This window comes from Eulemur rufifrons, chromosome 23 (assembly GCF_041146395.1).
Source record: "Eulemur rufifrons isolate Redbay chromosome 23, OSU_ERuf_1, whole genome shotgun sequence".
Classification (NCBI taxonomy): Eukaryota; Metazoa; Chordata; class Mammalia; order Primates; family Lemuridae; genus Eulemur; species Eulemur rufifrons.
The window spans coordinates 11,175,657-11,200,659 of NC_091005.1; the positions used below are offsets into that span (position 1 = coordinate 11,175,657).

Consider the following 25,003-nt stretch of genomic DNA (forward strand, 5'->3'; position numbering starts at 1 on the left):
GAATGCACCAGGCCACACAGGAAAGGCAAATTGCTTTTTTATATTCTGTAAAACTCTGTAAATAAAATACAAAACCAAAAGATGTGGTGGGGTGGAGGCAGATCTGTGACAAGGGATGTGCTGAGCCGAGGCTGGGAGGCACTTGACTGCAGGCACTGACTGCCGACCCCAGGGGCAACAGAAGAATATATTAGATTTTCATTGATAGGAATCTCGGGGGAGGGATGTCTGGAGCCAGCCCTCACCCTCCCTGCCAGCGCCTGGTGAACCCTGAAAGTGGGGGGAAGGGGCGCTGGGAGCCGGCGGGTGGACGGCTTAGAATGCGGTGCTGGCCATGCTGCCAGGCCCAAAGATGCGGGGTAGGGCATCCAGCGACTCCTCCAGCCGTCGATGGGCAGACTGTCCCTCTTCACCTGTAATGTGCGAGGATGGGATCAGGCTCGGCCCTGGCCCCATCTCTCCTCCTCCCATCAGTCAAGATGTCCCAGAACCCCACTTGACCCCTCTCTCCCATCCCGCAGCTCACCACACTGTTGCAGGCTCTGCCGGGCAGCCTCCCTCACTGCTTCTGTGTCCGTTTGGCACAGGTACACCAGGGGCTCAATGCCCTCGGGAGCCTATCAGAGGACGGAGCTTTAGGTGGGCCCAGGGGAGCAGACAGGAGAGGCCCAGGGGCGGGGGAACTGAGAGGGGAGCGAAAGGGTGGGTGGGTTGGCAGGGGTCACCTTGATGCAGCCCAGGGCCAGGCAGCCAGCCACTCGAGTCTGCACATCCTCATCCTCAAGCTGGTCCAGGAAGCACAGGAGGGCCTGGGTGAGAGTGGGAGGGCAGATTTAGCCAGACACTGGGAGCCTGGGACTCCAGCCCTTGCCCTCTAGGGACCCTTGCCCGACTCACCCTCTCCCGGAAGGCAGGGCCCAGCGACAGGCTCCGGAGCTGGGTGCTGACAGCAGCCATGACCTTGTTGTTGCCATGGACAAGCAGGGAGCTGAGGGCCCGAAGCCCATCCCTTCGCAGCCGCCCCTCGGGTGCCAACCTCAGGGCCTTCAACACGACAGCCTGGTCATCCGAGTTCAGATTTCGCACGAGTAACACTGAAAGAAGGTGGAGGTGGGGGTGGGACAAAGTGGCAGGACAAGGAGCCTCCCTCCTAGTGTGGAGAAGTCTCTCCTCATATCCTCAGCCCCACCCCAAGGGGTCAGGCCACTTTGTGAGAAGGGCCACTGCCTCACCCTCCTCAGCAGTCTCAGTCACGTAGGCCTCCATGGAGGGGCTGTCCAAGGTTTCAATGTAACTCCAGAACTGGAAGATGGTGACGTGCTCTCCAGGGCCTGGCTGAGGCCTCCTGGGCAGCTTCTGCCCCAGGGCGTCCTCCAGGAGCTTCACACACACTGCGGGAGGCAGCACAACAGGCCTCAGAGTTGAGACAGACCCAGGCTTTTAGAGGAAAGAGAATGCTCCCATCCCAGGCTCAGGCCCAGGGGCCCCCTGTCCAAACCCTACCCATCTGGGTCCTTTGCTCCAAAGCATAAGCCTCTGCTGCTTCCCCTCAGTGCTAAGCCTGCTCAGCCGCTATGTCTGTGTGGGCTGACCAGGCTTTCTCTGAGGTCCCTGTCACTAGGGCTTCAAGACACGATGGAAGAAGGGGCAGGTAGGCAGCCCACTCACCAGCCTCGGCTAAGCCTGGCTGGCGCAGGGACAGACGGGCACCGTACTGGTTGCAGAAGGTGAGAAGCACCCGCTCCACAGGGCAGAGGAAGGGGCTCAGTCCCTCTGTGCACTGGTCCCAGAAGGTCAGGAAGCCGGGCCGAGAGGCCGAAAACTGCACCACTGTGAGGGGTGCAGGAAATTGTCAGCAACAGAGCAGGCAGGTGGGTAGACAGGTATGTAGCCTGGGGTGGGGTGAGGTAGGAGCTTCAGGGCAGATACCAGAGCCAGAGCCCACAGGGCCTTTACCTTCCTGGGCAGAGGTGACAGGGATCTCCCATAGCCTGCTGAGCTCACACACTGCCTCAAGCACTCGGGCTTCCCGCAACAGCCGCTCCAGGGCCCATGCCTCCTGGCAGCGCAGGGGCCCAAATGTGCCTAGTTTCTGGAGAACAGGGGTGGCCAAGCAGCTCAGATCTCAGGGTAACACTTGGGTAGGATGGAGCCCAGAGACTGCAAGTCCCAGCATGCACTGGGGGGAGACTAGGGGGTAAGAGCCAGAGTGTGGCAGGTATTCCATTCAGCAAGGGCCAGATGCCAGGACCATGGGGCATTGGGGTGTGGAACTCGGAGGAGGTACCGAGGGCCAGGATTGAAGAGCAGGGCTCCGTGGGGTAAGGGGTTACGAGGGAAGGGTGGAGGAATACCACCAGCCTCACCAGCAGGAGGCGACTGCAGTGGTACAGGTGCTGGACCAAGGCAACGTCCAGAGCTGGACACCCCGTGCTGAGCGGGCGGGCACTGGGTGAGTCCAGGCTGTCCTCTGCCCCAGCCTCTGGGCTGCTTGGGGGCCTGGGAGAAAAATGGAGCCAACCGCCCCAGGAGCACACATCACTCCTAGGTCAGCAATATTTATTTTTATTAAGCTTCCCCCCTCCCAGAATGGAAGAACAGACAATGCACAGACAACAGACAATGGGTAAATTCATGGAGGACTTCCAGGAGGAGGAAAGGGCTGGGACCAGCAGGTGGTAGCAGGGATCTCCGGGGTCAGTCTGCCCTGTGCCAGCTCCAGCTAGGACCACTGGGACAGCTGGGGCTGGGATGGGCGGGAGTAGGGTTGCAGGCAAGATGGTCTAGGAAAAGTGGACTGCAAGGGGCACAGGGCATTGGTCCGTGACCTGGGCAGCAGCAGAGGGAGCAGGGACTGGGCAGGACTCTCAACTGGAAAATGGCAGAAGTTACTCAGGAACTGAGAGTTGAGGGGCTGGGGCCTCCGGGAGAGCTGGGGTCGAAACAGGGGGGACTGGTGCAGGGGGGCCCAGGGTGCATGGGGAGACACTGAAAGAGCTCCTTCATAGGGTGGGTTCAAGGTGAGGCCAAAGGAAAGAGGAGGGGCTGGAGGCTCACAAGCTGATGGGGATCGGCAGGGGAGGCAGACATTGCAGACATGAGGAGAAGAGCGGTCAGGAACACTGGGGACACAGATGGGGTTGGAGACATGGGCATCAAGGACACATGAGGGGTGAGCCCAGGCACACCTGCCAGCAAGTCCACCCTCATGTGCTCTACCTGTCCCCACCTCACCTCTTCCCTCTTCTTGCCTTTCTCCCTACTCACTTGTCCCTCCTTCACCTGGCACTGCCTCCCCTCTTCCCTCACCTCTCTTCCCCCACACTTAGCCCCGCCCCATCTCACCTCCCCCCTCACCTGACTCCAGGACCATCATTATCTTCATCTTCATCTTCATTGAGGAAGCTGAAGCTCTCCAAGGCATGCTCTACGGTGATGCTAAGACTGGAGGCCCGGCTGCGAGTCAGGCCTTGTCTCTGCTGGGGTTGTGAGGGGGATCAGAGCTGCTACCACTGCCTAGCTGCCCTCCCTGCTCTGCCCCAGTCTGGCCCAGCCCTCCTCACCATGAGCAGACTCTCCAGCCGGGTCACCTCTTGTTCCAGGCCCTGCAGCTCAGGGAACTGGCCACGATAGTCATCCAAAGCAGCCATCAGAGCCCCCAGTGCCTCCTCCAGCCTCCTGTCCCCAGCCCCTCCAGCTGCCCCTGGGACTGAGGCCTGGGCAGCCATAGCCAGGGTGAGGTCTGAATGCTGGGGTGCAGGGGCTACAGGGGAGGCAGGGGGAGTTAGCCTCTGAACGATGGGCTCTGGGAGGTCCGGGGCAGGGCTTGGGAGGAGTTTCCAGCTGGAACAGGCAGGACTTGGGTAGGAGGTGCTGGGAGCTCTGGGATCTGGCTGAATGCAGGGAGTAGAAGCTGGGGGGCTACAGGGCAGGGGGCTGGTGCCTGGGAGGGTGGAGTCTGAGTGTGCAGAGGGGCTGGGGAGGGTAGCAAAGTCTAGAGAAGTGGAAGGGCTTGCAGTTATAAGGATGGGGCTTGTGACAGGGTGGGTGGGGCTTGTGGTGGTCTGGACTAGGGCCGTAGCATCAGGGGTAGGACTTGCACTGGTCTGAGCTGACATCTTGACTTTGTGGGTAGGGCTCATGGTAGTGTGAGTAGGGCCTGCAGTGGTGTGGGTGGGGCTTACAGTAGTGTGGGTGGGACTTGCAGCAGTGTGGGTGGGACTTGTAGCAGTGTGGGTGGGGGCTGCAGTGGTATGGGTGGGGCTTGCAGTGGTGTGGGTGGGGCTTGCAGTGGTATAGGTGGGGCTTGTGGTGGTATGGGGGGTGCTTACAGTAGTGTGAGTAGGGGTTGCAGTGGTATGGCTGGGGCTTGTGGTGGTCTGGACGGGGCCTGTGACAGTAGGGATAGGGACTGTAGTAGTGAGGGTAGAGATCATGGGCTTGTGGGTTGAGCCAGTAGTAGTGTGAGTGAGGCTTGCCACACTATGGGTAGGGCTTGTGGCACTATAGGTGGAGTTTGTAGTGGTGTGGGTGGGGCCTGACAGTTCCGAAGGGCCAGAGTCTGCGGCCTTCTGAACTGAGTCTACGAGTGTAGATTGGGCAGGCTCTGTAGATTTGGAGGCAGGGCCTGTTGTACCAAGGGTAGGGCTTGTGGCAGAATGGCCAGGGTCTAGGGCAGGAAGAACAGGACTGGGGTGTTCCCCACGGGTGGGATCTGGTCCCCACGCTAGGCTTTCTGTGCCCACAGCCTCCACTGAAGCCTCAGCCAAGGCAGCGTCCACACTGGCCTCACTGATGTGGCTCAGAGTCCGGCTGTAGGGCGCATGCCCATTTGCCAGGGCTGGGGCCATGGCCCCCTCCTCATCCAAGGGCCTAGAGCTGGGCACCTCAGGCCTACGGAAGGCAACTTGGATGGGCAGGGGCTCAGGCTGCTGCACCAGAGGCCTGGGGGCCGACGAGTGGCGGGCAGTGCCTGAGAGCTGTGGGCTGGATGAGTCGTCCGAAGATTCGGAAGACAGGGACCATGCTGTGCCATTTTCCAGCTCCTCCTGCCGCCGCAGCATATTCTGAGTGAAAGGAAAGGGCATTTCAGGACCACGCCCAGGGAGCCCCTGGAGGGTGGCGAGGCCTGGGCTGCGACTCACATAGAAGGCCTGCTCCCGAAGTGAGGGTGTGTCTGGTGGGCTCTGGCTGTAGGTGGAGAAGCGCTTGGTGACTGTGGAGGCCTTGTTGACGGTAGAAGCAGCCGAAGGCTGGTCATCCTTGTCGAAGGGGCTGAGGAGAGAAGAGGCTGTTGGTAGATGCCACATCCCTTCTGGCCCTGTCCCCAAACCCCTCTGTCCCACCAACCTCCATGTGACTTCCAGGCTAAGCTTGATGGTGCCGAGGTCGTTGATGTCCACAGCCACAACCTGGGGCAGGGCAGCGAACAGGTCCTTGGTCTCGCAGGAGACGCTGCCCACAACCACATGGTTGGTCAGGCCCTTCAGTTCTGTCACCTGTAGCCGAGAGTTCATGGGAGAGGGGCACAAAGGGCCATGAGATTGTGGGCCGTCAAAAGGCTGAATCTGCACAGAGCTTATGAGATGGTCATGGGCCATGGAGGAGTCCGGGAGCATGGGGATCACAGATGTCTAAGGGTCACTGAGGTCATGGGGGTCACAGCCTCATGGGGCTCAGAGGGTCAAATATTCACAGGATCAGGAGGCCACAAAGTCATAGGAGTCATAAAGATTGTTTTCAAGTCCACAGAGATCATGAAGGTCACGGGGCCATGGAGCCTTAGAAGGTCATATGAATAAGAGTCTGAGGGTCACGAGGGTCACAAGGGGTTCACAAGACCATTGTATTTTGTGGTCCTGGGCAGAGACATCACCTTGATGGACAGGAATTCCGTGAGCAGAGGAAGAAAGACGGTTTCTTCACTGTCCCACACCTGCTTCCCACTACCCTCAATGCGGCCCCGGAGTTTCCAGCGCTGACGCCCGTATTTCATGCAGATCTAGGGGAACAGGAGGGATGAGGCAGCCCTTGGTCGTGTGACCCTGCCATCCCAGCCCTTCCCTGCACGTCCTCATACCTCATACTGATCGCCCACACACAGCCTGGCGAAGCCGGCCAGCCCTGGGAGTTGGGGGAGAAGTAGATGAGCCACGTTGGGGGGTCTTGAGCACACTCCCTCTGGCCCCTCACCTGCCCACGACTTAGTACCTTTCATTCGAAGATGAAACTCGCCCAGTTGTGCCTCCAACTCACTCTCCAGCAGACACATGCTCTGGGAGGGCAGGGACAGGTGGGGGGGTCAAGGACCAGTCCCCTCCCACCAGCCCTCCCACACCTCATGCCTCTGCTTCATGAGCCCCCATCCCTCACCTCCGTGTATTCGCGATGCCCCCGAGTGGCCTCGGCCAAGCTGTCCCGGGCCTCTCGGCTCCCTGGGGACCCAGTGCTATAGGCACGGACCATGTTGTAGGCACCATCCCGGAGACGCCGCTGGACACAGTATGCCTCATACAGCTCGTCGATCTGGGAAGGTGAGTGGGGGCGCTGAGACTCACCACTGGGGTTGCTGACGCTGGGCCTAGCACCACGTCCCCAATCTCCCTATGATATCCAGTCCCCCACCCCACTCTGCATGCGTGCCGCACGCGTACCTTGCTGGCATGGAACTCCAGTCGTCGCAGGAACCGGTCAATGGACTTGACTTGCTGGGGGAGAGGTAGGTCAGGAGGAGCCTGAAGCCCAGGACCCTTTCCCTTCCCCATGAGCCAACCCCCTCCAACACCATGCTACACACACTCACCTTGTCCAAGTCATACAGGAAGCCCTGCAGGGGGGATGGGAAGGGCACTTAGGAGGACCCCAGCAGAGGCACTCGCCCACCCAAGCCCATTGTAGCTCCCCTCCTCCACAGCCTTCCTCATACCAATCCACAGCCACTCTGGGTACAGCAGGGACTGACCCCTTCCTGCATGCCTGCATGGTGCATGCTAGTTTAACACAGATCTGGTCCCTTAGGCCCCTCCAGGACCCCTCCCCCTACCTCTTCCCTGGTATCCCTTTTCCAGCAGCCCGTAGGGAGGGAGCTCTGTGCCTCCTCACGCATGGTTCCCTCTGCCAGGGAGCTCCCATTCATCCTTCCATCCACCTCTGGGAAGCCCTAACCTCTTCCCCTGGAAGCACCATGGCCCTGTCCTCAGTACCATTACAACATAATCTCCTGTTGTCCAGGTCTGTGGGGCCAGACCTACCCCACTAGAAGATCCGGTGAGCAGGCACTGGATCCCAAGGAGAAAGTGTACACAGCACATAAACCTTTCCTGATATCCCCTTTTCTACTCATACTTGAATTAAGTCTCCCCAGAAAATAGCCCTGACATCACCCAAGGCTGGCCCTGCCCAGCCCCCCATACCACAAACGCACAGGGCAGTAGCCCAGGGCATCCCTACCACCCATCACTCACCAGGCGGGAATTCCTTTTGGACTCCCTTATCTGCACCTGGAGTTTCTCCTGCTCCTGTTGGTGCACTTCCAAGTAGGCCCTGAGGAAAGGGGTGACAACAAGAAGTAACCTACCTCTCCAGCCTCAAGCTGCACAAGGTACAAGCAGTAGGGGGAGGGCATGGGGCAGCAGAAGGTTCCACTAACAAAAAGGAGATGGAGGTTTGGGGAGAGATCCTGGTACAAGGGGTGGGGAGGGAGTGGCTTACGTCAGGCCCTGCTTAAGCGCAGCATACACCAGGTCCAGCCGCTCAGGCTGCGGCACCTTGGAGGCTGGGTGAGCCACGGAAAACATCCTGGACACTCGGGAGAGCGCTGGGAGCTTCCGTGGGGGCCCTGGCGGGCTGAAGACTGGTAAACTCCTGAAGAAGAGGCTGCCCTCAGAAAGCGGCCAGTAGGAGTCCCCCAAACCCTCACTACACACCCAGTCCCAACCCCGGTCGGCTCTCTTGGCCCCCTTAACCCTGCTGCGCTGCGTACCTGGGCCCCCGCTCGTGGCTGCCGAGGACGCCTGCGAAGGACTGGCTCCTACTGACCCGGGCGCTGAGCAGGCGGCGCTGCGGCCGCACCGACAAGGACATCATGGAATGAGTCCGCGCGGGGCTCCCTGGGGGTGGTAGGGGTGGTGGTGTCCAGCACCAGTTGGGTCCCTGAAGCCCACCCCCCGCGGCCGGGTTCCAGGGTGGAGCAGGTCTCTCCCGGTCACCAGGTACAGCGGCCCCAGTGGGCTCCTGCCTCCCTCGCCAGCCCCGGCACTAATGACAGGGCAGCAGCCAGCGACTCAGCCTCGGACTCGGACTCAGCGTGGCCTCGGCTCGGCCCCCACTTCCTGCCGAGGTGCGGGCTCCGCCTGCCGCTGTGCAGGAAGGGGGGGTCGCGCGGGGACCCTCCTCCGGCTGGGAAAGGGCAGGAAAGGGGCGGGGCGCCCGAAGAATGTGCGGAAGCGCCTGTTTACCCAGGGGCGGGGCGGCCTCCCCAGCCCAGCCCCGATGCCCCCCCAAGTGGATCAGGAGCTGGGGTGCCCGCACCCTGGGAGGCCGCAGGAGGTCACGGGGCGGGGAGGGGCGGGGTGCACACTCTAAGCCCTGCAGAGTTGCCCGACAGGCCCGCCACCCGCCCGTCCGGTGTAAACTGCTCCCCCAGCCCCCCCAGCTCCCGGGTGCTGGGACGCCAGAGCCCTCCCGGCGCCCGGCAGCCGGGGGATTCCCAGAGTGGGGCGCAATGCCGAGAAGTGCCCCGCCCCCTCCTCTTTCCTACAGCTCCGACCTGGAAACTGAGTCACGGACCGACGCCTTCGCTCCAGCCCTCGTCAGGAAGAGATCCTCGGCAGACCCCCACCCCGCTTTGGAGAAACACGCACCCTTGGCCCCCAGAATCCGACCTGCACCTTCTGGGGCACGCCTCGGGGCCTTTGCAGCCCGGGGCCAGGTCCTACCTCTCTTCTTGGCGCTCATGGTAGGTCCGGGACGGCCCCCACCCCGCGCTCACCCCCTGCGTCCCACCGGCCCAGGGCCACTTGGTGCCGGCCTGGCTGGGCTCCTCGCTCACTCCCAGTGGCTCTGGCTCCACCTTCGGCTCCTCCTAGCACCAACCCCGCCCCCTCCCCGCTCCCCCCCCACCCCAGTTCCTGCCGCCTGACTCAGCCCGCCTGGATGGGGAGGGACCGCTGGACTCCAGGAGGTGTGACAGGGGGTTTCCCCTGGGGAGGGGACTGATGGGGGTCTTCTCGGTTGGGGTCAGAGTGTGTGTAAAGGGATTTGGGCGTGGGGATGCATGTGGAGGGCCAGAATGAGGGGGCTGAGCAGAGGCTGAGCAGAGGCTGTGTGAGGGACAGTGAGAGTAAGGAGCTGGAAGAGTGGCCAATGAGGGGTGCTGAGAGAAGGCTGAACACAGAGTTGGGGAGAGTTGGGGTTCTAAGTGCTAAAGGTAGAGAATGGGCAGCTGAAGAGTGGAATGGCAGGCGGAGGGTGCTGTGTGGAGGGACGGTGCCCATGGACGGAGAGAGCAGGGCACTGATGGTCAGTCTGGGAGGCTGAGAAGAGAGTGTTGTTGCTCCAAGAGGGACACAAAGAAGGAACTGGATGCAGAGTCCCACGACCCCATTCACCACTCCCGCCCCTACTCCTAAAGACTGGGATGCTCATGCTGGGCACTCCCCCTCCTGCCAGGCCCCAGGGAAAAGGAGCAGGTCCCACTGCCCAGCCAGGGCCTCCTCTCTAGCAGAAGCTGCATCTAGGACTGAGGCCCCATCCTTCTGGCCCCCTGCTCACGTGGGCCCCCTCAAGCCCTGAATTCCCATGGTGCCAGCGCTTTCCCACCTCCAGTGTCTCTAACTTGAATATCCCGTGTCCACCTCTAACCTGGATAGAGGCCACCATCTATGCCCAGGGCCCCCTGGGCAACCCATTTCTTGACCTCAGAGGGGATAGATGCTCCCCCGTCCCATAAACACTCCTGCTCCTTGAGGCTCAATTCTGTCACATTATTCTTACTTTCTCTCCAAGAGGCCGGAGTGGGCCTAGAGGTCTGCATTTCTACAAACTCACGGACCCCCCACCCCTACAGATTCAGATGTAAGAGGTCCGAGGACCCCAGTTTGAGAAATGCTATTCTCCTTTACCTCCTTGAAGGCTAGGTGCTGTGCACCTGCACTGGCGACCTATGCATTCCCAGGCACTGGCTGCCCAACCTTCAGCGACCGCCCATGGGAATGCCACAGCCTTATCACTTGCCCCTGGAACACCTCTCTCCTAAATCACAACCATGTTGACCACAATCCTCAGGCTCTCTCCATCACCCCCACCTCACCTGCCTTTCACCTGAGACCTCTGGTCCCTTGAGCTCTCAGCTCATTTATTTAACTATTCATTAAATGACAACACTGTCCCAAGCAAGTGCCAGTCACTAGAGATACAGCCTGGAATTTTACAACCCTGCACGGAGCTCACAGTCCGCCTCTGCTTTCTTTTTTTCTGCTAGCTCCTTCCTCCCCTGTCTTCCCTGCCTTCCCTGCACACCCTCCTCCCCAGCCTGGATCTGCAGCCCCCATTCCGTCACTCGCCTGCTGCTGGTATTCTCAGCACTCTGCACCTCTCTCCTTCCTGGCAGAAACCAGCCCTGGGCCACCCAACTCCCTGTCTCCTCTGCACCTGCACACAGGCGGGCAGAAGCTGCCAGAGGTCTTGGCACAGCAGCCTGGCTGGAACCACAGAGAAATTCTCAACCTCAGCCAGGTGCTCACTTGGCACCTGGTAAATCCTCGTGTGTGACCCTAGTGATTGCTCTCCTTTCCAGGTGTTTCAGACTTTCTCAGGTCTCCAACAAGCTCAAGTCACTCCCAGGTAAAAAATGAAAATGAGTGGTGGGTACAGAATGCCCATCAATGAATAACGGAATTACTATATGGCAAAAAGAATGAAAAATATACAACTACACGCAACAATATGGATGAATCTAACAGACATAATGTTGAGTGAAAGAAGCAAGGTACAGAAGAAGACATAGGTATGATTCCCTTGATAATAAACCTCAAAAGCAAAACTAACCTATGGTGATAGAAATCAGACTAGTACTCCCCCTTGGGGTATTGTGACTGGAAGGGGGTGTCAGGGGTCTTCCAGGATACTTACTGGTGGTGTTTTATTCCCTGTTCTGGGTTAAATTTCCTGGTCCTAAATGTGTGTGTTCCCTTGTGAAAATGTATCAAGCTGTATACTTAGGACATATACTTTCTGTATGTATATTTCAATATAAAGTTGGCCATAAATAACTACAAAAAGAAATGACCCCGACCCTGTGTCTCTCTCCAGCTACCCCACTCCTCACCCCATCTCTCTCCTCTCCTCTCAGAGCCAAGGTTCCTGAAGAGACGTCTGTCTCCATTTCCTCACCACAACCACCTACTCCTCCCACCCTGGCCCAGCTTCTGTACCCACCATTCCCCTGACTGGTCTGGACAAGGCCACCAGCGACCTCCCTGTTGCTGAATCCAGTGTCCAGTGTTTATCCTTATCTTGCTCGAGCTCGGTGAAGCTTTTGACTTTACGGCTCTCTTCTTCTTCTTTAAGCCCTTCCTTCCCTTGATTTTCAAGAGGCAACATACTCCTGGTTTTCTAGCCACCTCTCTGGTCGCATATCTTATGTTCCCACAGAGGCTGTCCCTCTCCCCATCCTCCATAGGCCTTATCCTGCCCGCCCTTGGGCCGTGTACATCTCCCACAGCTCAACGCCGTCTAAATGTTGCCAGCTTCCTTATCTCTCGCTGCCCAAACCACTCTTCTGAGCACGGGGTCTGTGTGTCCAACTGCCTGCTGGATGCCTCCCAGAAGCTAAGTGACAGTGCACAGTGGGGCACGGTGGGCCACTAGGGGATGTGCTAAGTTTGAGGTTCCCATACTCAATTCACCACTTTCTTCCTCCAACCAGACCCTCTCTCGTCTTTATGTCTCTGTGACAGTCCCACTACCTATGTACCCAGACACAAAACTGGGAGTCATCCCAGATGCCTCAGTTAGTTACCCGCTACATCCACATGGTCACCCACTCCTGCCAGGTCTAGCTCTTAAATATCTCTGGAATCTGCCCCTTCCCCTCCACCCCCATAGCTAGAATTCAGGTCCAAGCCATCACCAGCTGCCCTCCAGAACAGCAGCCTCCTAATGGGTTCCGGGCTCCACTCTAACCAGCAATGATCCATTCATTATTCAGTAACAACAGTGATCTCAAAACTCCAGTGACGTGACAATGACAAAAACTGTCCTCTATTGAGTGCTTTCTGGCACTAAGTTTAACAAACGTCATCTCATTTAATTCTGGCAACAACCCTATGGGCTAAGTCCTATTAGCCCCACTTCACAGATGGGAAACCTAAGGCTAACTAGCTGTGTGACCTTGGGCAAGACACGTCTTAAGTTTGGGGAGCTTCAGATACCCACCTGTAAAATGAGGACAGTAATAACAAGAACAATGACAACCACCTCACAAGGCTGCTGGGAGGATGAAAGGAGTTACTCCCCTTCTTGGGAGTGTTTGGGGAAGGGAGAATTGTATGTAGGGGAGGAAAGTTGGGGTAGACATACCACCTCACTGTCAGCACACAACAAATATTAACTGCTGTTATTAACAATTTTGTTATTAGAGACAGGGTCTTGCTCTGTCACCTAGGCTGGAATGCAGTGGTACGATCACAGCTCACTGCAACCTCGAATTCCTGGGCTCAAATGATCCTCCTGCCTCAGCCTCCTGAGTGGCTGAGATGACAGGCATGTGCCACCATGCCTGGCTAACTTAAAAAAAAAAATTTTATAGAGATGAGGTCTCGCTATGTTGCCCAGGCTGGTCTCAAACTCCTGGACTCAAGCAATCCTCCCACCTCAGCCTTCCAAAGTGCTGGGACTACAAGCGTGAGCCACAGTGCCCAGCCAATTAACAGTTATTAATCTGCCCAAGATTACACAGCTGGTAAGTGACAGGGCCAGCATTCAATGCAGGCTCTGTGACCCCACAGGTCTAAGTCTTCAACATATCTCTATTCAGACTCATGTGAAACATCCACAGCCACACTCTGTCCCAAGGAGAAAGCCCAGACTCTCTAACGTGACCTACAAGGCCCTGCAGGGTCTGTCCCTTCCCTCACATTCCTTCAACCATTCCACTCCTACCCTCCTGTCCCCTGTTCCACCCATGGTCTCTCTGTTCCAGCAACTGCAACCCTCTCTCAATACCTGCAAGTTTCTTCGGCATCAGAGCAGCAACCCCCCTTGCTCCTACCTTCTCCCCACTACTCTCCACTGACCAACACCCTCTCCTTCTTCATGTCTTACCCTATTACTTCTTCCTCCAGGAAGCTGTCCTTGGGTTGGTTCCCCCTTTTTGGCCTCTCGGTAGCTTCCTCCCTCTGATCCATGAGGCCACAAAATTCAGTAGTCAGTTCTCTCTTAGGGTTTGTCTTCCCACCAGACTGAACCCTGTGGGGGCTGGGGCCCGTCTGCTTGGCTCACTGCTGTACCCTCTGGGTCCTCCACCAGGGCCTGAGCACCTGGGAGACGAAGGAGGGAGGGAGCAGTGTGGGGTGAGCTGGGCTGCCTGGACACAGGAACAGCAGGTCCTGAGCTGTTGGAGGGGGAGATTTTAAGTCTGCGTCCACCCTAACTCCCCATGTACAATTCTCCCTCCCCCGTCCCACTTGCCAATTATATCATATACCATCAGCAAGTGGGGCTCTGTTCCCTGGAGATGGGGCAGGGTGGGGTCCCCAGGGATTTTGGACTCACAGTAGGCTGACTATTCCTTCAATTTTCTTTCATTGTCTGGGGCTCTGCTATCACCAATCCCCTAGTCCCACAGGACCAGGATGTCTAACTGTTGGTACAAACGACCATCAGAATGTTCTTCTGGGTGACCACTTCAAGGGATGAGTGGGCAGGATCTCCCCTGCTGGGGAGAGGGAGAGAGCTGAACCCCTTGAACTAAGGAAAAGGGGCTACCTCAACTGGTGGGGGTTGGCTGATAAGAGCCAGGGAACTCTCTGGGCTCATGTTGGCCCTGCAGTCTGTTCTGGAAATAGAAAAGCACCCAGGTCCCAGGTTCCAAAGGTTAAGGGGCTTGCAGCACAGCCAGCTTAGAGCAGCCACGAACGACCTGTCTGCATGGCCCCAGAGCCCGCGGCTCGGCTGTACCTCTTGCATGCCAGGACTGGCGCACCCGTGTGGGACGGAAGATCCCGCCACCGCCACCTGCCCAGCTCAGTGGTATGCCAGGCCAGCCGCTGCTCTGGGTATCCCCCGGTCTAGCCCCGCCCCGCTCCGTGGCCGCCCCCCGACCGCGGTAAACAGACGCTAAAAATAACCCGGGCAAGGGACGGCTGCAAGGGAGAAGAGGGTCCCTCCTGAGCCTGCCCTTGTCTCCATAGCAACTGCCCCAAACCCGGCTGCTGACGTCATCCCGCAGCTGCCCAAGCGTGTAGGGACGGAGAGGGGGCGGCTCAGCTAGGGACCCCCCACCCCGGAACCGGGCGGAGGCAGCCCGGTGGCCTCACTTCCTGCCGGCCCCCTCCCTGGTCAGCTGGTCACATTCCCCGGCCAGCCGCGCTCTGGGAGCTGGGCGGCCTCCCCAGGCCTGGCTAGAGCGGCGGGCGGCGGAGAGGGGCTGCGGTGACTCACCGCGCCCTCCCTGCCTGCTTTTCCACCTGGGCAGGACTCAGCCGGGCGCCCTGCGTCCCCCGTTCACCCCCACCCAAGCCCCAGGGACGGCTCACCCTGCTCCTCTCTGCGGCCGCTGCCCACGGGACCCATGATGGGGAGGGGGGTGGAAGAAGGAGCTATGGCAGTCGTCCTTGTCCCGCTGGAGTATTTTGTACTTCAGTTCCCAATTCGCATCCCCCTCCGCTCTCCAATACTACGGAGATGGATGTTGCAGGGCTAAGATTCAGATCTAATTCCCCGCTTCTCCCAAACCAGCTGTGTGACCTTGAGAGTATTACTAACCTCTCTGAGCCTGTCTCTGCATCTGCCAGATGGTCATAACCCTCCTCAGAAGGCTGAGGCTCGGCTGAATGCGGCAGACCCAGGGCGCCGCCCCACAGATGGCGGCCAGGTCACCGTTATTGTTATATTAGACTGCACACAGTAGGTGCTCCGCCTGCCAGCCTGGACACACATTAGAACTGGCTGAGAAGGGTCTGTACAGGAGGCCGGACTTGGGCTTCACCCGGGAAAGGACACAGGGTGCTGAGGCTGGACTTAGCCCGACCTCTAGCCCTGGAGAGTAGCCCCTTCCCTAAACCAGTTCTGCAGGGTGCCCAGGCCTGGCTGCTTGCGGAGACCCCACATCAACCGACATTTCCAGGGACAGGGTCTGCTCTCCGACCGCGCCAGGACAATCCTCTCCTGGACTATGCCAGGTTTGGGCGGAGAGCACGGCCCCAGGCCAGGCTCGGTCACCTCGAGCCTGGCTCCAAAGCGGCTTAGGCCAGCCCGTGGGGCCAGCAAGATCAGCTCAGCTCGGAGGCTGGCCTGCACCGCTATCGCCCCCTCCTCATTTCCAGCCTCTCCCGCAGCGAGGGCAGAGGGGGCTCCCGGAGAGAGCGCCTGTGCCAGGGCCCAGGCTGGCGCCTTGAGCCGCCCTCCGGCCTGGCCCACCCCAGAGCCCCGGGGCACGGGCCGCTAGGGCCTTGCCGTGGGAGGGAATGAGGGAAGGAGGCAGCGCTGGGAGCTGCAGGCCCAGAGGCGGCTGCTTTTGTGGGGCGAAGCTGCGTTCTCTGCGCTCGGGGGGAGGGCAGGAAAGACCCGTGCGGCCGGGGTCTCGGGGATGGGATGAGGCGGGACAGGGCCGCAACCGGGGCCATAGATCCGGGACCCACGGAGTGGCGCCGGCGGGGAAGGCACCGGAACCGCCGCACCCGCCCTGCACCCGGCCCGCGGCCCCCGGAAACGGCGGAGACACTCACATGGCTGCGCTGGGCTGTGCGGACCTCGAGCTCTCGGTGCACTCGAAGCTGCCCGGCCTGGTCGCGCCGCAGCTGCCGCTGTCGCCGCCGCCGGCGCCGGCCCCTCCCTCCGCCCGGGCGCCCCGCCGCCCCGCCCCTCCCCTAGCCCGCTGGGCCCCACCCCCTGCGCTCCCGCGGCTCCAGCACCCCTGGAGGCGCCCACCGCTCGCTCCGCCCTCTCGGGTAACGGGGCAGTCCGGTGGCCCGCGGAGTCCACCAGCTTGCGGGCGGGGAGCCTCTGGGGGACATGAGGGTGGTGGGAGTGTTAGGCACTCAGGGTCCATGGGAATGAAGGGGCTTTCAGAGAACTGCACGCAGACCGGAAAACCTGGAGCTCCAGGGAGCCCCGCCTGCTTGCCCCCTCCCCAGATCCTTCAGGCTCTAGAGACCCTGCGGGCTCCCTGTCTGTGACCACCTGAAACAGGTCCTGGGGCTACCACTGCTTGCTTAGGTTGGTTGGAGGAAAGGATCCAGGCCTCTTTCTCGGGGAAGGCCACAGGGAGGACAAAAGCCTGGCCATCTGACACCCTCTGGGTCCAGACGCTGTCCCTCAGCCCTGCCTTTTCAGCCAGCCTCAGTTTCCCTACTGTAGGGATAGGCTGCCCTCTCTGCCACTGTCTGGCTGTAAGTGTAGGCTCATAGCTGGGCCATGCATTCCTTACTCATTAGGCACTGGTTTCAGGGAGTCTCGGGCCTTGCTTTGGGACATGGGTGGGGACCCTGGCAGGGTCTGGGTAGCAGGGCATGGGGCACATGTTGGCCAACCCAGTCCTTTCCAAAGCCAGAGCTGGAATGCTGGCCCTCCTAAGGAGGGGGTTGAGAAGGAGCAGAGAACTGACCACTCACTGGGGTCAAAAGGCCAGCTCCACTCTCCCACGCCCCCCATCAGTAAGGCACCACTGGGCCCCTCCAACCCCAGATGCTCTGAGCCCTCCCTTCAGGCTTCTCCAGGCCCTGCACTCCCGCAGCCCCTCATCTTGAGAGGTAGATCAGACAGACCCAGAGTGGTTTAAGGGACTGTAAGAGGTCCCTAACTATCTGTCCCCATCAAGTCCTGAGGGCTAGTCTTGACAACCTGGTGGAGTGGAGGGGAGTTAGGGGCACTGACATCCTCTTCCTCGTGGGCTCTTACTGGAGACTCACCTCGGTTTCTCCCAGCCCTCTTCTTTACCTCCCTTTGCAGGGCCCTTTTCTCTGTAGTCCTGACACCTAGGCATTACTGCCAGGGCTAGGTTCTTCTCTCCACCCCCCCCCAACTCTAAAATGCCATCCGGCCTCAAGGCACCCATCCACTCACTGCTGCCCCCCCAAGCTCTGTGCCCAGAGCCCTCTCCTGTTCCAGAGCCCCTGGATGCTCTCTCCAGATGACCCATCAGTCCACATGATCGTCCCAAGACATTCTCTTCTTCCTTTGTCCTTATCCTTGCAAAACACCACTGTCTACCCAAGCACCTGCCTGAGCCTGAGGTTGGGCCTCTCTGGAGCTCTTAAAACTGGCACCAATTGGGCCCTGCCTACCCCTAAAGTCACCTCCTCAGCAAGGCGTCCTCTCAGCACCTTCTCTGCAGAGAGCCTCCCCTTGATACTCTCTGTTCCAGCCTCCTGCCAACTCCCTTCACGCCACTCACCACGGCCAGGCTGCATGCATGCCCGTGTGTGCTCACATGCCTGAGCCTGCTGGCATGCGGGTTTCTAAGCAATGTGGGGGCAGCAACCACAGAAATCCTTGTCACCATAGTCCGTGGCTAATAGTGGGAGTTCAAGAAATATTTGTTGAATAAACAAGTAAATGAATGAGTAAATGCACAAAACTTTGGCGCCCCTCTCTCTACCCCCACCTTCAGGCAGCCACCAAACCCTCTTGATTCATCCTCCTTAACACCTTTTGCATTCATTCCCTTCTCCCACCATGTCCCCCACTACCAGTACTCTGTCTCTTATTAATTCATTCAACACGCATGCACTGAGCACCCAGGGCTGGGCAGCATGCTGGTCCCTGTGCCACTGCTCACGACTCTGATTTTGGGTGCTCACCAGGGCTCTGAGGAGCTCTTTCTCGGTCTGGAATTCTGGAATTCCACATCTAGAAAATTCCCACTTTTAATGGATGATTCCCATACCCTTCCCAGTCAGCCAGCCACTCTGTCCCGTGTCTGGCCCCATCTCTCCATTGTCACAGCTCATATCCAAGCCTGAGCTACCATCTTTTTTGGCCTCCCTACCTCTACCTTTGTCCCCCACAGTTCTCCACCCAACAGCACGAGTGACCTTTTAAATCATAGATCGGATCATATTGTTCCCCTGCTTAAGAGGCTTCAGTGATTGCCCATTGCCTTCAGGATACTCCAGACTCTGTGGTGCAGCCTCCAAGGCCCAGGAGATCTGGCCTACGATGACCTCACCTCCTTATCGCCCACCTATTCCATGGTCTGTGTGCCCCGGCTTCCTCTACACCAGCTACCTTCCCTGGACGTGGCCTCCCTCTGGCCTCTGCCTTTTCTCCCAGCCTCCCTTCTGCCTGGGATGCTCCTCCCCCTCATCAACTTAGAAAACAGCTCAAGTATCCCCTCCTCCAGGGATCTGTGTCCTTGGGCTTCCCACTCACAACCCTCTGAGCACCCATAATTGCCCATTGTCCTTGTCTGTGGCCAGGCCTGTGACCACCAGATCAGGCACAGGTGGGGCTTCAGGGAGCAGATGGAACACCTGGGAGCGCACCTGGCTCTCTCCCCTTGTCCGGGGGCCTTGCCGGAAGGGCATCGAGGGCCACAGGGTGCTGGAGCCCTCCCAGGCCCCTCCCTGCCAACCAGTGAGCTGGGCAAGGAAGGACACAGCTGAAAGCCACTTCCCAGAGGAGACACTTGAGGCTCAGCGAAGGCAGCGACCTCTCATGTTCACATAGTTAAGAAGGGCAGACTTGGAGCTCCAGCTCGGCTCCCTGTGTTGCATCAGTCCTGCCCCGTTTGAGTCAAGCAAGCTTCAGTCCCCGAATTCATCCTCTGCCCAGGGATGGGCTGGGGGCTGGGGCACCGCAAGGAATCACAGCACTTCTCACCTCGGGAATTTGCATTTTCCGGGGAGTGGACTCAGGCCTGAGAAAAATCCCTTGAACAGACAGCAGAGGGTGGTGAGAGCCACAGTGAACCGTGGGTCCTCACACATGGCACTGCGAGTTCCACTTTTGGAAGTAATGCAGTTCAAGTCCAAAAACCCAAAAAAACCAAGTCTTCCCTCACCTCCTCCCACAGCCCCCGTGGATTACAGCTGTCTGGTGTGCAACTTCCGCCCGCCCCCCAGCTTTCTGTGAAGATGTAGAATAGAAGCCTGCCCTGTACACACTATGCCTTTGGCCACATCATCTTTCATTCAGTTGCCAGGTATGCAGCAAACATTCGTGGAATGTCTGCTGTGTGCCCGGCCTGCCCTGGGGGAGCAGAGGTGAGGACTCCCCAGTCCCTGCCCACAGGCCGCATAGTCAATCAGAACAGGTACATCCCCAAGTCTCTGCACCTCCTGTATCACCAGTGATGAGAGTATGTGTGTATGTGAGTATGTGTGACTGTGTCTTTGTACATGTTCCCATGTGAGTGTATGCAGGTTAGGAAGGGCTTTGTGGGGAAGGGGCCCTTAGCATGGCTAGTTGTTGGGGCTCCTCCCTAGGTGGGCAGAGGGTAGGTCCTAGGAGGAGCGTCAGAGGCAGGGAGAGCAGTGGAGTTCAAGGCACAGGAGGGAGAAGCGGCCGCCTTTTTTGGATAGGAGCAAATCTTCACGTGGCTGGAGAATTGCATGTGTATGTATTGGGAAGGGGCTGGTCACGAGGGGCCTTGGGCGCTGGCTCAGGAACATGGATTTTACCCTCTGGGTGATGGGGAGCCTGGGCTTTAAGCTGGGTAATTCTGTGGTCATATCCGCACTTCGCAACGGTCTTTCGGCATTGTGTGTGTGTGTGTGTGTGTGTGTGTGTGTGTGTGTGTACTGGGGGAGGCAGCAGGCAGCAAGCAGGCTGGTGCCATCTCTAGCCAAGTTGACAGTGGCCTGGGGCAGGGTGGGGGCAACAGGGATAGAGAGAAGGAGACATTCAAGAGATGTTCAGGAGGCTTCGTGACTGACAGGATGAAGGGTCTGGAGAGAGAGAGGTACCCTGGATGATGCAGGGGCTTTGGGCCTGGGCCATGGGTGGGTGGCAGGGAAGCCTGGAGGATCAGGTTAGGGGGAAAGTGACATGGTCAGTTTGGGCAGATGGTGCCTGAGGGTTCTGGGGACCATCCAGAAGGAGGCGTCCAGAAGGCAGCTGGATATGTGGGTACAGGAGAGAGGGGTCTGTGCTACAGAAAGCTTTTGGAGGGGACAGTGGTCAACTGGATCACCAAGAGGTCAAGTGCAGAAAGGCCAACAGTGCCTGCCAGAGCACTCCAGGGCATGGTGGGGCAGAGGCAGGCTTGAGAGGGGGTAAGTGTGGGGCTCCTGCATATGCCCGACCTCCCACCAACCTCCACAGCCCTCCACTCCAGCTTGGACCCTACTTCCCATCGTGTGTATCAAAGGGCAGGGGCCAGGGATGCTGCCACAGCTGCCAAGTCCTGGCTTTACCACTCTCACCTTGTGGTTCCCGGAGCCACTTTTCCTTTCTGATGCTTTGACTGCACTCATCCATTCACTCATTAAAGCTGCCATTTGCAGAGGGCTCCATCTCCTGCGTAATCAACACAAGGCAAATGTAAACAACAAGAGACACTTTTGTTTTGCCTCTGAGGTGAGCAGCGATGAACATGATGTGTGACTGGACACCTTCAAGAGGGTGGGAATTGATTTGTGTGTTTAAAAATAGTTTTTCTAGCATGTATCAGGATGCCAAGTGCAAACCTCCCTTTCACCCTGCCATTCCACCTCAAGGAATTTATCCCAAGAAGTAGCTGTTGCATCAGGAAAAGCTCTGTGCCTGAAGATGTTAACTACTGGCGTGTTTAGCCAGAAACGAAAGGACAGCACAGTCCATCAGTGGACACAGAGGGCTGAAGGAGGTTCACACGGGCCTGAGATACTCCGTGGCCGTGGCAGTGGATGTCAGGCTCTGTTCCTGGCACCATTCTGGATGCTGGGGACACAGTGGCAGACCAGATCAGCAAGGTTCCTGCTCTCAAGGGGTTTTCATGCCAGCCAAAGAAGACAGACAATAAATGAGTTAGTGTATAAATGAGATGATTTCAGAGAGAGGGAGGGAGGAGAGCTGTGAAGAGGGCAAACCAGGGAGATGTGGTTTGGAGTGAAGGGCCTGAGAGTGGTCAGGGTCACTCTTTGAGGCAGTGACATTGGAGCTGCGACCTGAATGACAAGAAGGAAACAGTCATGGAAGAACCCAGAAGAGTGGAACAGCAGAGGGAACAGCAAAGGTGATGGCTAGGAGGGAGGTGAGAGGGAGCTCGCTGTAGTTGGGTCGTGTAGGCTGCAGGAGAGGAAAGGATGTGGGTCTGAGAGGTGAGCAGGGTGAGGTCAGGGAAGGGGCGAGGGTTTTATATCTCTGAAGAGGGAAAGGTGCTCAGCAGCGTAAACACAGTGGAGTGGGGAAAGCTCCAGAACAGCCTGTGTAGCAGGAGTCAGACCTGCTGACCCCTGGGGGCCGTCAATACCACCCCTGCAGCGGCAGTGACCGTCATCTCTGGGCATTGTAATTTCTCTTGGTTTTATTTTCTTCTTTGTATTTACTTATACAAATAGTGGTTTGCAATGAACATGACATCGCTTTCAAAAGCAACGTGGCCATTGCTTATTGCACCATCTCCAGGCTGGCCTCTGCACCCAGGAGGTGTAAGTTTCTAGACTCTGTCATCATGCAGCCTGAGGCTGGGCTGTGCCTCTGCCATTGTCCCTGCTAGTCCAGCTTCAGCCTCCAGGGGTAGCTGTGAGCAGGGCCGTGCTGGGCTGGCCTGGGCAAGGGGTGGGGTGACTGTGTCCTGCGGGCTGGGCTGGGCGTCCTTCCTTCCTTCCTGGCTCCCTTCTCTTAAGGGACAAATGGGAGGGATGTCCTTGCCTCTCCCAGATCATGGGATGAGCTGCTCCCCTGGGACCCTTTCAGGCCTCCTGACAAAGGCTGCAGTGTCTGGTGCATAGTTTATTTCTGTGAGTTCCTACCGCTAGGAGAACTGCTCTGACAGAGACTTGGAGGGTGTTGTGGTAGGGGCTATGCAGGCCACTGGGCACCTGACAATTCTTTCTTCCCATCAGATGATGACCTGGAGCTGAAGATCCCCAAACTGACCCCTGCTCTGCCCCGACTAAGCCCAGGAAGTACAGAGATGGTCTTTGGCGCCACCGTGTGGGAAATGTGTGCACTGCAGTTACAAACTTCGCAGAACACCACCACCTCTATCTCGGGAGTGCCTTGTCGCCCCACTCCTGTTTTCATGAAGGGACAATCGCTGTAGAATGCAGTGCATGACCTGTTCAGTTCTGTGCGGAGGCCCTGCTCACGCTCTGACCTGGTCTCAGATCATGGACCCTGGGAACCCCACCACCACCATTCAAACCTCTTCCACACCCCAGAACCTCTTCAGGAGGGCCAAAGTCTCCCTGTCTCTCCACCTCTCAGTCTTCTCCCCTTTGACCTGTTCCAGGTGTGTTGGACAGAGCTGATCCTGCCCCTCTTCTGAAGCTCCCTTTGCTTCCATGACTGCTCCTCCTGGGTTTCTAGTGGCTTCCCTGGCTATCTGTCTTCATGCTCCTCGTTGGGCTCCTCGAGGGCTGGGCCCCCTTCCCTCATTTGTGGTACTTCTCTCTTGGGCATTTGACAACTTCAGAACAAGTTTCTGTCCCCACAGTGATGCCTTGAGTCTCAGTCCCCACATCTGTTGCTCCATTTCCTGCCTTGGGATGATCCTTGGGCACCCCAAACTTGTTGTGTAAAGTCATCCCCATTCCCTCTCCTGCATACTCATCCTCTCCTGCATACTCATGTGACCTTTCCCCAGAGCTTCCCCTGACACCCCATCAGTCACCTAGTGGGCCCCCCCCCATCTCCACAGTCCCACCTTCCGCCAGACTACTGCCTGCACCTCCTGCCTGGCCTCTTAGCGTCCTCAGTTCATCCTGCCTGGTCCATTGTCCACAGGGCAGTGATGGCCTCTGCCTCTGGGACCCTGTTCCTCCTCACTTCCCCGCTGGCCCCTCATTTCTGGCCAGTTCCTCCCTAGAAGGGACTAGCTCCAGCTGAACATCTGTGTGTCCCCTGAATACACCCTGCTGTCCTGTGCCTCCCGTCTTTGCACCGGCTCATCTGTGCGTCTGGACACTTTTTCTTCTTTCCTTCACCTGGGTAACTCCTGCTCCTTCTCTAGGTCTCAGCTCAGACACTAATCCGTTGGGATAGCTTCCCCGGCCCCCAGGCTGAGTCAGGAACCTCTTCTTTATTCTTACAATGCCCTGTGCTTCCCCCATCACTGCCCTTGTCTGCCTCCCCTTCCCAAAGGGCCACCTGCTTCTGCCCAGAGCACCACATACCAAGGCCAGGTTCAGGATGGAGTCACCTGACTCCATGCCCAAGTCCCAGACTCAAAACCATCTCAAAACCCATCGAGTTCCAGAGAGAACAAGGCCACGCCTGAAGGTCACCACATGAACCTGTGGCCAGGCTGGCATGGGACCCGAGATTCTTACCTTCCCCGCAAGGGCTCCCTTGCTTTCCCAGATGCCATTGTGAGCTGAGTCAGGATCCTTGAGGGCCTCAGCCAGAAGGGAATTGGTGGGCTCTTGTCCTGGAGGCAAGGCAGCCACCAGCCCAGGTTCTCCAGAGCCCATGGTGCCGGTAGGGGCTGTCCCAGGAAGCCGAGAGGGCCAGTGTGCGGGTGACCCCAGGTCAGCACATCTGGTGAGTGGACTTAATGAGACTCCGTCTCCCACAGGGCTGCGCAGTGGGAGTGCCTGCCTACATGTCATGCAGGGAGGGCCCGAATTCCTGAAGGGTGGTGGTGGCAGGTGTTAGGGTCCCGGGGTTAATTATTGCCAACGTCACACAGAAGAAAATGTGCTGAGGAGGGACCTCCCCTACCCGCCTCGGCTTCCCAGGGCACTGGTCTCACCAGGACTTGTCCTGGCCCCCACCAGACTGAAGTCTAAAGGTCATCCCTGTATTCCTTCAGGGCCCAGTGCCCCTTCTCTACTCCAGCCCCTAGGGAGTCCTGGCTCTTATCTGAAACTGCTTTTTCGTCCCACCCCTGGGTCTTTGCTCCTGGTGTGCCCTCTGCCTGCTCCAAGGGTGGGCCCAGCTCATTTGCTCAGGGAGCTCAGTAAACGCTAAGGAACTGCACTGCTTTGTAAATAAATAAAAAGTGCCAAACAGGCTGCCTGGCACTTAGGAGATGACTCCCTTCTACCCTACCAAGTTTGCTAAGCAAACAAATAACCCAGAATAGAATAGAAAGAACCCATCCAGTCTTGTCTTGTGCCTCTGTTCCCCAAACTGCTCTCCTTTCGGTTCTTGGGAACAGCACTGCTCTCTATTCTAGGCCCCTGCCTGAAATTCAACCTGACCTTCTTTTTATCTGAACAATGCTCCCCTAGGTGTTAGAGAGGCTGCTCCCCTAGGTGTTAGAGAGGCCTTCCAGGACCCTCACAGTGGCCCCACACTCCCAAACCTTCCTTCTCACTAAACACAGTGGATGATTGCTCCATGGCTGTGAGCTCGGGCTGGGGGTGGGGACCATGGTGCTTGATTGCCACTCCATGCCCGGTGCCTTCCACAGGAACAGGATGGGTGCTCAGTGAGTACCTATTGGATTATGGATGACTGGAGACCTTGGGCACTGGGGTATGTCTTCCCTCTCTGAAGCTGCCTGGGTACCTTGCTGAGTGGGTGCCATTTTAGTCGGTTGTTCTAAATTGTCTAAAGGCACAGGCTCTCTTTAACTTGAGCTGTCTGGTTCCTTGATATTTCGCTAGACTTTCTCACTGTTGTTTTTCTTCTTGAATTTCCACAAGAGCATAGCAGCTTGACAGTTTCACACTAAAACTGAAAAATTTCCCCA

General features: G+C 58.0%; 1 protein-coding gene across 13 annotated transcripts; it reads right to left on the minus strand.

Moving 5' to 3' along the window:
- Positions 1-18: 18 nt before the first annotated feature.
- RIPOR1 (RHO family interacting cell polarization regulator 1) lies at positions 19-16,033 on the minus strand. 13 transcript variants are annotated; one of them, XM_069456680.1, is made up of 23 exons: positions 15,948-16,033; positions 7,982-8,108; positions 7,711-7,863; positions 7,464-7,542; positions 6,803-6,826; positions 6,654-6,707; positions 6,373-6,525; positions 6,211-6,274; positions 6,080-6,123; positions 5,876-6,001; positions 5,350-5,498; positions 5,145-5,274; positions 4,269-5,066; positions 3,564-4,118; positions 3,358-3,479; positions 2,367-2,499; positions 1,957-2,092; positions 1,669-1,830; positions 1,233-1,391; positions 898-1,094; positions 726-809; positions 527-617; positions 19-413 (listed from the first exon to the last, which is right to left on the minus strand). In XM_069456680.1, the coding sequence occupies exons 2-23, from the start codon at positions 8,083-8,085 to the stop codon at positions 316-318; spliced, it is 3,615 nt and encodes a 1,204-aa protein (XP_069312781.1). In that variant the 5' UTR covers positions 8,086-8,108; positions 15,948-16,033; the 3' UTR covers positions 19-315. The 13 variants fall into 13 exon arrangements, with proteins under 13 accessions (XP_069312781.1, XP_069312780.1, XP_069312773.1 ...); XM_069456679.1 differs by having other exon boundaries at positions 7,711-7,875; XM_069456672.1 differs by lacking the exon at positions 15,948-16,033 and adding an exon at positions 14,986-15,589 and having other exon boundaries at positions 3,358-3,476.
- Between the last annotated feature and the right edge of the window lie 8,970 nt (positions 16,034-25,003).

Bases quoted from the DNA above. Each gene is read 5' to 3' on its own strand.
- RIPOR1 (XM_069456667.1), bottom strand. The intron at 7,543-7,710 runs GTAAGCCACTCC...CCCTTTCCTCAG, and splicing joins GCGCTTAAGCAGGGCCTGAC to GGCCTACTTGGAAGTGCACC. The intron at 6,526-6,653 runs GTACGCGTGCGG...TCACCTTCCCAG, and splicing joins TGGAGTTCCATGCCAGCAAG to ATCGACGAGCTGTATGAGGC.